The 13,091-nt window shown below is 58.1% G+C and overlaps 1 protein-coding gene across 2 annotated transcripts; it reads left to right on the top strand.

The window, feature by feature from the left end:
• The first annotated feature begins 5,276 nt into the window (after positions 1-5,276).
• Positions 5,277-10,386, top strand: PTMA (prothymosin alpha). Of its 2 annotated transcripts, none has more exons than XM_082409301.1 (5): positions 5,277-5,511; positions 8,364-8,435; positions 8,690-8,783; positions 9,291-9,364; positions 9,642-10,386. In XM_082409301.1, exons 1-5 carry the CDS (start codon positions 5,467-5,469, stop codon positions 9,687-9,689), a joined length of 333 nt encoding a protein of 110 aa, XP_082265427.1. In that variant the 5' UTR covers positions 5,277-5,466; the 3' UTR covers positions 9,690-10,386. The 2 variants fall into 2 exon arrangements, with proteins under 2 accessions (XP_082265427.1, XP_082265426.1); XM_082409300.1 differs by having other exon boundaries at positions 5,285-5,511; positions 8,687-8,783.
• Positions 10,387-13,091: the final 2,705 nt, after the last annotated feature.

Genomic DNA, 13,091 nt, shown 5'->3' with positions numbered 1-13,091 from the left:
GCTTAACTGGACTGGGATTTCTGGCCTGGCCTAGAGCACCTAGACCCTCAGCTGGGGCCCGCTCTTGGCTCCTGTCTTGCTGGGTTTCCATGCAGGGATGGGTGGCAGGAAGGGACAGGTGTGGAGATGCCTCGTAAAATGCCTCCTCATGGTCACATTGAGTGTTGCCTCCTCACACGTGTTTAACCTTTCTTCAGGCGCACTGCTCTCGCAGGCGTTCCCAGGCAGGGCTACAGGGCGTGTGCCCACACACGTGCTCCCCCAGCTGGCACCTTCACCTGCCACCATGATGCTGGGCCCACGCACTCACAAACGGTACCCAGAGCTTAAGCAAAACACCCACTCGAGCTATGCAGATAGGCCCACACATACTCAATGGATGCAGGGAAGAGGGACTGGCAAATGGCACAGGCCAGCAGAAGATTCCTGGAGACACCATGGCATGAGTGTGCTCAGGGGGCGGCAGTGGCATTGTACAGAGCATGCACACCTCCCCCTGCCTCCTCAGCTTGTCTCCAACCAGGACTCCAGTTTGGCATCAGTTTGGGAGCAGGCCCTGAACTTCGAGAGATGTCCCACCCTCTCCGTGCCAGGAAGGAGACTTCGGGTGGCCAGACCTGTGTGGGTACCTGGGCCTCCTGGCACAGCTCCCCAGGAGAACAGGCAGGCCCAGGCGTGCTGCACAAGAGAGCAGGCATGTGGGGAGTGCTCTTACACAATCCCATCTGGGCTCAGCAGGGCGGGAGACTTGAAAGGCCCCTGGAAGCTCCCAGGCCCTGATGCCTGGGCAAGGAAACCACAGCCTGAAACTCCTGGGTTTCTAAAGGCGGGATTTTTTCGAGGCCTGTTCCATTCAGGGTGCCTCTCAGACTCTGTCATTCCTCTGAGGCCAGAGGGGCTGCCAACATGTTGGGTACGGAATCATAGGCTTCCAGAAACTCAGCTAGGTTGGTGCCCTCATTTCCCACTGAGTATGGGAAGAATTTTCTGAAGACATTGTTCCTTTGTCCAGAGTCCTGCAAAAACTGTGAAACCAGCCCACTTAGGTACAGATGGCAGCTGGAAAATGGAATCCTGAGAACACTTGACAGTTTTCCTGGATGTGCCAGACCCTATTTTAAGCACTTTCTGAATATTAACTTGTTCAGTTCCCACCATAACTGTGGAAGGTAGGTACTATTTTTGTCATCTCCATTTTTTAGAGGTGAGGAGGTAACTCTCCCAAATTCACACAGCTAGCATGTGGCAGGGCTGGGATTTGAATCCAGGCAGCTTTAACAGCATTTATATTCTTTCTGGTCTCTTGGGAATCAAAATTGTGAGATGAACAATTAGGAATATGTTGGAAATGGCTTAGGAGCAAGAATTGCAAACTTATGTGCCTACAGGGTCAGGCAAGGGAAATAAATGTGAGTGTGTAGGCAACCAATCCAGAGGTGTCCCTCATGCAAATTCCCTAAAAACAAAACTTGCCTGGAGGCCATTAGGGTCCCCTGGCTTAGAGCAGCTCTAACCTAAGCCCAGTGCACCTCAGGCTGTAAACAGACCAGGGACAGGAAATGTGGGCTACCAGGGCATACCAGTTTGTCTTTGGGGTTGGGGGGGGTTTGAAAGGCCACAGAAGCAGCAAAGGGCAGAGGTGCATCCAGTAAGTGAAAGCGATAGGGGACGGGAAGAACACCCTGTTCAGAAACAGCAAAGGAGGGGAGGGGTTGCCTGTCACTGGAGGAATGAGGCTCTTGATTAGCCTAAATAACTCCTTCACTTAGGAGCTGTCAAATACCACACTTCTATGGCAAGATGGAGGTCCAAGTCGACTTTTTTTTTTGGCTGCGTTGGGTCGTCGTTGCCATGCACGGGCTTTCTCTAGTTGCGAGCGGGGGGCTACTCTTCGTTGCGGTGCACAGGCTTCTCATCGCGGTGGCTTCTCTTGTTGCGGAGCACGCTCGAGGCGCGCGGGCTTCAGTAGTTGTGGCACACGGACTCAGTAGTTACGGCTTGTGGGCTGTAGAGCACAAGCTCAGTAGTTGTGGCGCCCAGGCTTACTTGCTCCGCGGCATGTGGGATCTTCCGGACCAGGGATCGAACCTGTGTCCCCTGCATTGGCAGGTGGATTCTTAACCACTGCGCCACCAGGGAAGTCCTCCAAGGCCACTTCTGATCCATCGCTCATCTAACAACGCAGATGCCTTCATTCTAGGCTTTTAGCCTCAACTTAGTCACTGATTCACTTGGTTACTCCAGGTCCCTTGCTATAATCCCTTGGTCTGCTTTCCTTTTTTTTTTTTTTTTGGCCAGTCGCCTGGCATGAGACATCTTAGTTCCCCGACCAGGGATCGAACCCATGCCCCCTGCAGTGCAAGTGCAGAGTCCTAATCACTGGTCTGCCGGGGAAGTCCCCCCTTGGTTGGCTTTCTTGACTTGTTAAAAGGAGAGTGATATCATATTAGAGGCTGAACCTATAAATTTGCCGATTTTCAACTGGTTTTGACCTATAAAAAACATCAATTTCATATAATTCAACCCTATAATTGTCCTACCTACTTTGGAAGGTGTGGAGAATAAATGAAAATGCTTGAAGCATGAGCCAAAGGCTCACTGCCATGTACACACCAGGCAGTCAGTGAGTGCTCAGTGAAGGTAAATGCTGGTTCCAGAACCAGGTGGACATAAGCCTTCCTTACCCACTTCTAGCAAAGTCAGCTGCATAGGCACAGGGCCAGGCAAAGCTGTTTTTCGAGGGAAATTCACATTCATCCAGTTGGATCCTCCCCCACCCCTGGCCCCCCATAATGGCCAGAATCCAGAACAGTCATGTCCAGTTTTCAGCCGTGGACATAGAGAAGACTGCCCAGTGCCACTATCCAGACAGGGAAGAAGACTCAATCGCTTAAATGCGGCACAGAACGAGCTCTCAATGCATCCGGGTTTTGTGGACCAAACAATCCCCTCCAGGGTAACCAGAGTTTAATGGTTGAGCCGCAGGTAAAAGGCGCTCTTCTACCCCATTTATGATACCGCACAATCCCTCCACTTCTCGGATAATGTGACACAAAGGAAGGGTCGCGGCTGCAGCGGCCAAGGAGAACCTTCCTCCTCTGGGGCGAACGGCGGCCTCAGGTCCGCGTCGCAATGAAGGCAACTGACGGCGGGCGGGAGCGGACCGAACAAAAGGTTGGGACTCGTGGTCCTCCTCACCATTGCGAGTCCCTTGGATTGGCGCGCGCCCGCCCTGGGGAAAATCCCACCTCCAGCCATTGGGGCGCCCTGGGGCAGGGCGGGGACCCGGAGGGCGCCCCCTCCGCCGCTGCGTAACCGGGACGGGATGGCGACCGCCAGGCAGCGGGAGGTGGCGCGGTGCCCCTGCCCTGTCCAGCACCTGCCCCACGTTTCTCCCCGCCAAAGGACAGGGAGCCCGGGCTTCTCTCTCCCTACAGGACAGTTCGCTCGGGAAAACCCCGACAGGCCAGCGGCCAGACTGGCAGATGTAAAGGGGATGCGGGCCTGAGGCGCGAGGGACAGGCGGAGTGGGAGGGGGCCCAGATCCGGGTGGCGCCCCGGCCCTACGCGCCTGCTCGCGGCTGGGCAGCCGAGTCCGGGGCCTGGGGAAGCAGCCGGGAGAGTGCGGGGTGAGCTCAGATAAGGGGGTCTCGCGGTGGGAATGGGGCCAGTTGGCCCCTGACCTAAGAAAACCATGAAGGGCGACCCACTCAGCCTCTCCTCTCGCCCCCGACTTCAAGCACTGCAGGACTTGGCATCCGTCCCTCCTCCATAATACCAGACTCCGGGTTTTCTCCATTCCCAAATCGGCGGCCCCAAGAGACAGACAGCGGAACCTGCCAATGGCAGGACGCAAAGCGTCAACTTTGTGTTCGCCCGCCACTCTCAGCCAGTGTGCACTCGCTTCTCCCGAGTCCCGCCTTCCGTGTCGGGCGCCCCCTTCTGGCAACACGGGGATGAACCCTATCTGTCGCCATCTTGTGTGTGGCACAGGTAGTTTCCTGGAACGTCTTTCCACTTATTCTAATCTTTCCTCCCACACAGCTGGTTTCTTAGTTCGACAGCCAAGGGCGATGGTGATAAGGAGAGTGTCGCCGACGGTTTTCAGATCGTCTGAGTGGGTTGGGTCGCCACGTCACGCCAGGCTTGCCGAGTCCAACGCCATCTTGAGTGTGGCTTCTTAATGGTTCCCTTCTTCGGGCTCCGCGTGTTCCCTAAATGGCGCCCCAAACTTCATGGAGCCCCCAAGGACTAGATCAACTGGCCTAAGGGACGATTATTACCCCTCGAATAACCCCGCAAAGAATAAGTTCATGTGCCCTTGGCAGAGTCTTAAGTGGGGTGGGAGAGCGATAGACTCGAAGGCCGGGCCCTGGAAGGATCCCAGTAGCTGTCGCGACGGCACTGAACGCTCGGGGCAGGCGCAAACCAGAAACCTAAAGTGCGGGGACCGTTGTGTGGTGCGACGCCCGCGGGCTGTCCTGTTCGAGGGCAGAGCCTACACAGGCCCTCGAGTCCCCTCGATGCACGAATCCCCGAGTGTGCGTGCTTGGCACGGAACCCACTCGTCGGCTGGCTTAGGCGGCAGACGCCGGGGCTGGGAGTGGCGACGGGGTCACCTCCCCAGACTCCGGGCGCCGGGAGCTGGGCAGAGGGGGTGGACGTGGTAGAAGACGGGGCGCCCCAAGTACGCGGGTCTTAGCCTCATGCCCTCATCGCTCGTCGTGGGGCTTCCGCCGACTTGCGCTGGGACAGCTCATGGTGGGATGTGCCAAGGCGCTGGGGGTGGGCATACGGGCAACGTGCAGGGCACCGCCCGGGGCGAGCACAGCCCAGCACCCGGCCTTCCCCTCCCCCTCGCTGGCAGCCGTCGTGTGGGCCGGCAGCCGCCTCCTCTTTCCTCCCCCCCTTCTTCCGAGCAAGCGCGGGGAGGGGTGAGGACCGGGGGCTGGGCGCGCAGCTTTGCCGCGCTTTGGCTTTCTGCGTCAGCAGCCCCAAGCAAAACAGCAGCGGGAGCGCGCGCCCCGAGCGCGAGCGCGCGCCCCTCCCCCACGGCGTTGGTGCCGAGGAGACCCAGCAAACTCAGGCCTTGAATGACAGTACGGCCGGCGACTGCGCAGCGCGGGACGCACGAAGGCACTGCCGCTTTAAGCACGCTTGCCCATTGTTCGGAATCGAGCCAATGAGTGAGCGCCCGCTCCCTGCTCTAAGCCAATAGCATTCGGGCAAGGGAGGCCGAGCGCCGCCCACTAATCTATATTAAAGGTTCTGGCGCCGCGTGAGTTCTCCACTGGCTGCTCTGAAAAGCCATCTTTGCATTGTTCCCGTGTCCGGCTCACCGCTCGCCGCAGCCACCTCCGCCGCGCGCCTCCTCCGCCGCCGCGGACTCCGGCAGCTTTATCGCCAGAGTCGTCGAACTCCCGCTTTCTTTTTAATCCGTGCATCGGATCACCGGCGTGCCCCATCATGTCAGACGCGGCCGTGGACACCAGCTCCGAAATCACCACCAAGGTGAGGTTAGACGCCGCCCGCCCCTTTGGGGTTCGCGCGCCGCCACCACCGGAGCGGTGTTTGGCGCGCGGCACCTGGGTACCCCGAGCCCGCTGTTGCTCCCTTCTGCTGGGAGCCCGCCCGCCCCCAGCCTAGGCCCCCAGGCAGCCCACTCTTTGTGCTTGCGGGGGAGGGGGCGGGAAGCACCGTGGGCAAACGTAATGCCCGTCGGGGAGTGGGCCGGGGCCCTCAGGGACCCGGAGGGGCTGGCGCGGAGGCTGAGAGGCTCGAGGCGAGGCTGCTCCACGGCTCTCGAAACTTGTTTGTGACTCGTCTGAGTGGCGGCGGGAGGATAGGGGCCGGGCTGGGGGTCGTCGGCCCGCGGGGCGCACGGAAATAACTTTGAAACTCCAGCGCGTTTGGAATCGGAAGTGCTGGGGGGGGCGCGTGTGCGGGCGCAGACCGGCTGCGGGAAGTGGCGGCTCCGCGGCGAGCGCCCGCCGGCGGCGCTGCTCTTTGTTCGGCGCCGGACCGCTGCGTTTCGCGCCTTGTAGTGGGTCCGAGAAGGCTTATCTGGGCTAAGCTCTGATAAGGCGGAGTGGGGCGGCGGGCCGGCGGGCCGCTACGTTGGTTGTCTCCGCGGAGGTGTGAAGGGCTTCTCCGCCCTGGGTGCCCTCTGGGAGGTGGGGATGGGCGTCCGGGGTTGGGGGCAGTGTGCCGGGAGCAGCCGCCCAGCTTCAATAATTCTCCAGCAATACCGGGCTTGACTGAGGAGGAGGCGAGCCCACGCGCTGGAGGGGAGGAAACGGAAAGTGAAGGAGCGGCGCGCCGGGGCGATGATGGGCGCCCCCCGCGGCTGCCCGGGGGCACCGTATTTGCGGCTGTTCCGGAGGCTACGCGGGCGAACAAAAGCTGCGGCCGCGACTGGCTTGTTGCGGGGTCGAACCGGGCACCAGAGGCTGTTGGGGCCCGGTGCTGCGGATTTACTGCCCTCGGTTTTGAGGTCCTGCGCGTTTGGCGCAGCTCCGCTCCTGCGCGCCGCATCGGTCCCGCTGCCTGCCCCGGGGAGTGTCTCCGCCCTCGGCGGGAGCACGGTACTTTCAGGAGGGACCACTTTTTTATCCTTCGGCCCTTGTTCGCGCCTCTGTCGTGCCCCTGCAGGGACGAGCGCGAGTCACCTTGGCGTCTCCTTAACCCCTGTGCCCCTGGCGTCACCTCTGGTTCTTTCCCAGGAGCGACTCCCCCGAAGGAGCGGAGATTGGGACCCGGATCTCCGCAGGGGCTTCCTCCGGTCCTCTCTGGGCCCAGCCGGGGAACTAGTTTGGAGGAGAGGGTCAGCCCTACCCAACGCGGGCTTTCGCTTTCCTCCAAGGTGATTTCCCGTTAAGAGTACTAAAGAGCCTTGTGGAGTGCGTCTCCGACGGCTTCGGGCTGTGGGACTGAAAAGGACCCGCGGACTTCGGGGCAGCCTCCCGCGGGACTTTGCCCGCCAAATGCAGAGACTTAGATACCGCGCATCTAGGCCTGCGCGGGGAGGCGGCGGGGGCGTCCAGAGGCCGGGAAAGACAGGAGAGCAACTGGCGCGCGCTCGGCGGTGCCAGCGCCGCCCGCGGGCGCCGGGTCTCCGGGGTCAGGGGCGCACTCGGCTGCTCCGGGCCACGTGCTCCGCGCGCGCGGTGCGTGCAGAGGCCCGCGCGCAAAGCCCGCCGGGCGGGGGTGCGCGCCTGCGCGCCGCGACCTCCCCGCCCCCACAGCTCCCCGGGGCTCCGGCCACCAGGGGGCGGGAGCGGGCGGCGCCGGGGTCCGCTGTGGGCTGGACGGGGAGAAGCTGAAGGACGGGGCCGGCAGGTGCCCGGGGGCTGTTCGCAGGACGGCGGCTGAGCGCCCTCCGGTCCCGCGCCATTCGACGCCTGTTTGTGATGGCGGCGGAGTCTGCCGCACTGAAAAAGTTACGGGGCTTCGGAGTGTCCGCGGCGGCGCTGCCTTTTGGAACCCGGGCCGTGGCCGCCTTGCGAGGCGCGGTCCGACGGACACAGAGCTGACCCGCGGACGGGCGAGAGAGGCAGGGGCGGAAATAGGGCGCTGCAGGCGGCGCGCCTGAGTGCCAAAAGGCCTCGCTCGGGCTAAGGAGAGCGTCCCTTGAGCCCGCGCCCATTTCCAGGCATCGGTCTGCCACCTCCTGGGACAGCTGTTGGGTATGGAGGGATTGGTGGGATTCCGGTTCCTTCAGATAAAAACAAAACAAAACGTGCGCTTGCCAGGTCCTGCGCTACCGCGGGCTTGGAGCTCGAGCTCGGCTGCGGGGCCTCTGGCTGGTGAGGCGGCTTCCCCGGTTTTGCCGGTTAGCTCCCTCCCATTCCCTTCCCAGGCTAGTCCACCCGCGGGAGTCCTCCCGCAGTGTCAGGGCCCTCCCCCCATTGCCTTATTTATTTACGGCACATGCTTGGTGTCTTCCAAGAAGGATTTGTGAGAGGCGGAGCTCCCTCTGGTTGGAAACAAGTACGTGACGAGTGTGTGAGTGAAGTGTTCCCAGGCTCGTCCGCCCGGCCAGACAGGTTTCAGGCTGTGGTGCCACATGGCTCCTTTCCTAAGAAGCAGGAGTAAAGCCGCAGGGAGAACAGCCGTCGTGGGCCCTTTTTTTAAAGTGTGTTTGTTTTTAAGGGTTGAGAAGTAGGACGAAATCCTGACCATAGACACTCAGTATCTTGTGGACCACAGACACTCAGTATCTTGTGCTCCGTCCACCTGTAACATTCAGCTTTTAGCTTTGGACATCCAGATCAGCACTGCATCCCTCGTACTTGAAGGCCTGGGCTCCTTTGGCAGCCCTGGGTTGCTCAAAAGACTGACTGGCTTCCTTTTCCGTTTTGAAGGACTTAAAAGAGAAGAAGGAAGTTGTGGAGGAGGCGGAGAATGGGAGAGAGGCACCTGCTAACGGAAATGCTGTGAGTGTCCACCTTGGACATGACCCCGTAGCAGCTCCTGGCTAAGATTTCTTACTTAGACTTTGGGCTTAATCCGGGGGGGGGAGGGGGCTGAGGCCTTGGACAATTATGTGTCAGGATCTCTTGGTGGAGCTTCAGGGGGCGTCTCTTAGGTGGTCTGGTCTGTAGAAGCATTGGGCAGGGTCTGGAAGAAGGGATGGGGCAGAGTGATGTTCTGTCCTCATCTGTAAGCTGGTCTGTTTTCTGTCGAGGAGAACGAGGAAAATGGGGAGCAGGAGGCCGACAATGAGGTAGATGAAGAAGAGGAGGAAGGTGGGGAGGAAGAGGAGGAGGAGGAGGAAGGTGATGGTGAGTAGCTTTGTCTCTTTTTTGGGGGGTACCTTTTTCTGTCTTCTCTAGCAGATGGGGAGGGATTGGGGGCTCCTCGGGGGTGGCAGATCGAATGGACCACCTACGACTGGGCTTGCACCTGCAGAGCCAGCATCTTTTTCCTTGCTTTAGGTTAGTGGTGTGGAGCTGTGCCCCAAACACCACAGTCACACTCCCACTGCAGAGTGCCGTCCACACACTGATCAGGTGGACTGGCTTCTCTGGTTTTTGCTTGTGTCTTCTTTTCTCTGGAGACAAGATGTCTGCGATGGGCAGTGTGGGTACCCTGACTGCCCAGTTTGTCAGGCAGCAGAGAGATCAGGGGCACTCCATCCTGCCAAGACTGTTACTGGGACATTGCCCAAGGAGCTGCAGTTTTCCTGTCCCCCTCCGCGTTTCTGGCTGCCACTGCGTGGGAGAATACCAAGACCCTCCCTGGTTGGCTAAGGAAGGCAGAGTGCTTTACCTGGGCTTTATTCTTTGCAGGTGAGGAAGAGGATGGAGATGAAGATGAGGAGGCTGAGGCTGCTACAGGCAAACGGGCAGCTGAAGATGACGAGGTGGGTCTGGTCTGGCTTGACGGGGGGAGAGGGTTGGGATCTGAGGCCCTAAAACTGGAGGGGCTGATGGGACTTTAGTAGTTGTAGTTGGTGTGGTGGGTGGTCCCGAGTGGTTCCCTTCTCATCTTGAGCAGGAACAGGAAGGAACATGGGCCCAGCCTCCCAGAGGCCTCTGGGGCTGCTTGTGCCCGTCTTGGCTCTGCCAGCAGGAGCTGAGGCAGTTGGTGGGTGGGCCCGGTGGGTTGAAAAGGGACCTTGACCATCTTTCCCTTCCCAGGATGACGATGTTGACACCAAGAAGCAGAAGACCGATGAGGATGACTAGACAGCAAAAAAGGAAAAGTTAAACTTAAAAGGCCACCGTGACCTATTCACCCTCCACTTCCCGTCTCAGAATCTAAACGTGGTCACCTTCGAGTAGAGAGTCCCGCCTGCCCGCCCGCCCACTGCGGGCAGCGTCACCGCAGATGACACGCGCTCTCCACCACCCAACCAAAACCACAACGCGAATTTGCAACAGGGGAGGAAAAAAGAACCAAAACTTCCAAGGCCCTGCTTTTTTTCTTAAAGTACTTTAAAAAGGAAAATTTGTTTGTATTTTTTATTTACATTTTATATTTTTGTACATATTGTTAGGGGGTCAGCCATTTTTAATGATCTCGGATGACCAAACCAGCCTTCGGAGCGTTCTCTGTCCTACTTCTGACTTTACTTGTGGTGTGACCATGTTCATTATAATCTCAAAGGAGAAAAAAAACCTTGTAAAAAAAGCAAAAACAACAACAAAAAAACAATCTTATTCCGAGCATTCCAGTAACTTTTTTTGTGTATGTACTTAGCTGTACTATAAGTAGTTGGTTTGTATGAGATGGTTAAAAAGGCCAAAGATAAAAGGTTTCTTTTTTTTCCTTTTTTTGTCTATGAAGTTGCTGTTTATTTTTTTTGGCCTGTTTGATGTATGTGTGAAACAATGTTGTCCAACAATAAACCGGAATTTTATTTTGCTGAGTTGTTCTAACAAAGCTGTCTCAAGCCTGGTTTTTCTATTTTGGTTTCTTTTGGTTTCTGTTTTTCTTCTTTTAGTTTCGGGGGCAAGGAGAAGAGGAGAGGATCTTGAACTCTGGCCCAGCTGTCCTTCCTGGGGACAGTGGATTTGAGGACACCAGTTGGGTGGGAGATGTGCCCCTTGGGCAGCAGGGTCTGGTGGGTGGCCCTGCTAGTCTAAGACTGAGCTGCAGTTGCCTGTTGGGACGTGGTGGGAGCACTGGGGCTATGGGCTGGAAGGGGAGCCGCTTACCAGGTTGGTCCCTTCTTGCTGACTTGTACTGGGAGCCTCTTCTCAGGACCCTGTCATTGGGTGCTGCCATGTTAACCCGGTTGCCCTGGCAGGAGGTGTATACATCTCCAGGCACTCTGGGGGAATGGGCTACAAGGGGGGCTGCCCTCTGTGGAACTAGGGGGTGGGGTGGGGTGTGTGTGTGAGCCCAGGGCCAAAGATCCCAGAGATGTCACCTTCCAGTGTGGGCACCTGGTAGCTGTGCCCTTCACCTCAAAGGCCTCACTGGATTTTCCGGGCCACAGAATGGCTCCCCCTGGTGGTGACACGTGGTACCTTCTGGTCCCTTAGGACATATGTTCCAGGGCAATAATGCAGCCTTGCCCTCATTTTCCAAACTCTGGCCTCCAGGAGAAACAAATACCTCGGTATCTGGGGGAGCGGGGGCGGGGGGCAGCACCCTACCCCTTAAACACAGGGGTGGTAGGTGAGCTGTTTTGATTTTCAGACAGGTGAGCAGTGAGTCAGGAGAGCAAACTGGAGGAAGTGTGACCTCAAACTCAGGCCCTCAGGGAGAGAGGTGACCAGAGCACTCTAAGAAACTTCTGGGGTCCACAGATGAGCTTCAAGGGCTGAAGCCCCCTGCGAGCACCCATGGTGTGTGGTATGCCTTCTCTAGGGGTCAGGGAGGGTTGAAACCCCAGGGTTGGGGGAGCCTGGAATTTGCTTTGATTTTAAGGTGGAGATGCTGCAGGACCCACCTCTGCCGGCTGGATGACCCTGGCTGCCTCTCGTCCCTCCTGAATGCACTTTCCTCAGCCTGGAGTACCCGAGTCTGTCCTGCAGGCCGGGCTGACTGTGGGCAGAGGACGGGGTAGGGACCCAGAAGCTGCACACTCTCCCTCCTCACCCCTGCCCTCTGACACTGGCCACGTGGCGTTCCTTGCGTAGCCTTTGAGCTGGCTGGGGTGCGGGCACACTGCTTTATCTCAGGGGAGAGTCCTTGGGACCCCGGTGCCTCCTGATGGCAGGAGACATTGTGGGGTATTTCATCTACACCCTTCTCCCTCCCTCCCTCCCTCTCAGGCCCCCACCACTTGCATTAAGGAGTCATCTGTCTTCAAGACAAGTTGGTGGGGGGGTATGAATGGCAGGGAGCAAATGTTAATAACCAGGTATCCATTTACAACTCCTTAAGATGGGCCATTGATACGGGTGCTCTGAGCACAAGGACAAGAGGAACTGACAAAGCAGGGAGGGCTTCCCAGGGGAGGTGGCATTGAAGCTGAGACTGGAAGGGTCAGGAGGATGAAAAAAAGATGCGAGGGGGGGTGTTTTTTGTGGGGGAGGAGCAGTGCATGGGCAGCCCTGATTCAGGAGGCCACAGAGGGCGCATGGGCAAAAGGGAGAGGCAGGGACAGGCAATCTGAGCCAGGTACGGAGGTAGGATTTGGGGAAGCATGGAGGTTTTAAATAGGAAAACTCCCTGGGAAGCACTAAAGTGACATCTGCGGAGGTGGTGTTGGAGGGGACTGGATTAAGGGAAGGTGCTGGGAAGGAGAGAACCGGGTCATCATGTGGGGTAAAGCGTCTAGACTCAGGGATGAATTAACTGGATGTTTGACGCAGTTCCCACCAAGGATCCCAGGCTCAGGCCTGAGCCCTCTGGCACACCTGAAAGGGGCAAGAACTGAAGGTCTGGCGCCATGTGGTGGCCTCACTGTGTTTGAGGCTGTTGTGTGCACAGGTCTGGAGGGCGGGAGAGAGGCCTGGGCAGGCCAGAGTAACCAAGGCTGAGGTGTGAACACAGTGGGCCAGGGCGAGGGCATAGCCAGAAGAGACAAGCCTAGTCACACCAGGGAGCCCACCAAACTGGGCACAGTCCCTCCCAGTAAGTGACTGCTCCGACACCAAGGCCACCTCTCCCTCTGCCCGGTGCCCGGCCTCCCTTACTCAACAGCCACATCAGCCTCCTTGTGCCCGTGGCAAGCTTGGTCCTCCCTCAGGGCCTTTGCACTTGCTTTTTCTGCTCCAGGAATGCCTGCTCCCAGACTTCTCACTACTTGCTCTGTGTTAGGTCTCAGTACTAACGTTATTTCCCCAGAGAGGCCTTCCCTAGTCCCCAGTTCTCTCCTTGGCCGCACAGCAATTCTCATACAAGCAATGTGAGCTTGTATATTTACCTGTTTGTGTGTTTTTTGGCTGTCCCCCACTGGTGTCAGGGGCCACTTCTTACTCACCAAGTTTTCCTGCACATGGTAAGTATTCTGTCCATTCCATTCATTTGTTCATTCATCCCTCCACTTGCTTATTTACCAAATGATCTGTCTGTGCCAGGCACTGTTCTAGGCTCCAGAGATCCGGAGAGGAGCAGGAGAGGCAGAGCAGGACACCTCCTGGTGGCGGGATGGCATTCCACACCTCGTCTCTCCCACACTTGTGGTTTCTGCC

This window comes from Balaenoptera borealis, assembly GCF_965194805.1.
Source record: "Balaenoptera borealis genome assembly, contig: HAP1_SCAFFOLD_1717, whole genome shotgun sequence".
Lineage (NCBI taxonomy): Eukaryota > Metazoa > Chordata > Mammalia > Artiodactyla > Balaenopteridae > Balaenoptera > Balaenoptera borealis.
The sequence above is the reverse complement of the archived record's forward strand: the minus strand, read 5'-3'. Positions and strand labels throughout refer to the sequence as shown.

Excerpts from the sequence above, each read along its gene's own strand:
- PTMA (XM_082409300.1), top strand. The coding sequence starts at position 5,467 with ATGTCAGACGCGGCCGTGGACACCAGCTCCGAAATCACCACCAAG. Across the intron at positions 5,512-8,363 it reads GCTCCGAAATCACCACCAAG|GACTTAAAAGAGAAGAAGGA; the intron begins GTGAGGTTAGAC and ends TCCGTTTTGAAG. Across the intron at positions 9,365-9,641 it reads GGGCAGCTGAAGATGACGAG|GATGACGATGTTGACACCAA; the intron begins GTGGGTCTGGTC and ends TTCCCTTCCCAG.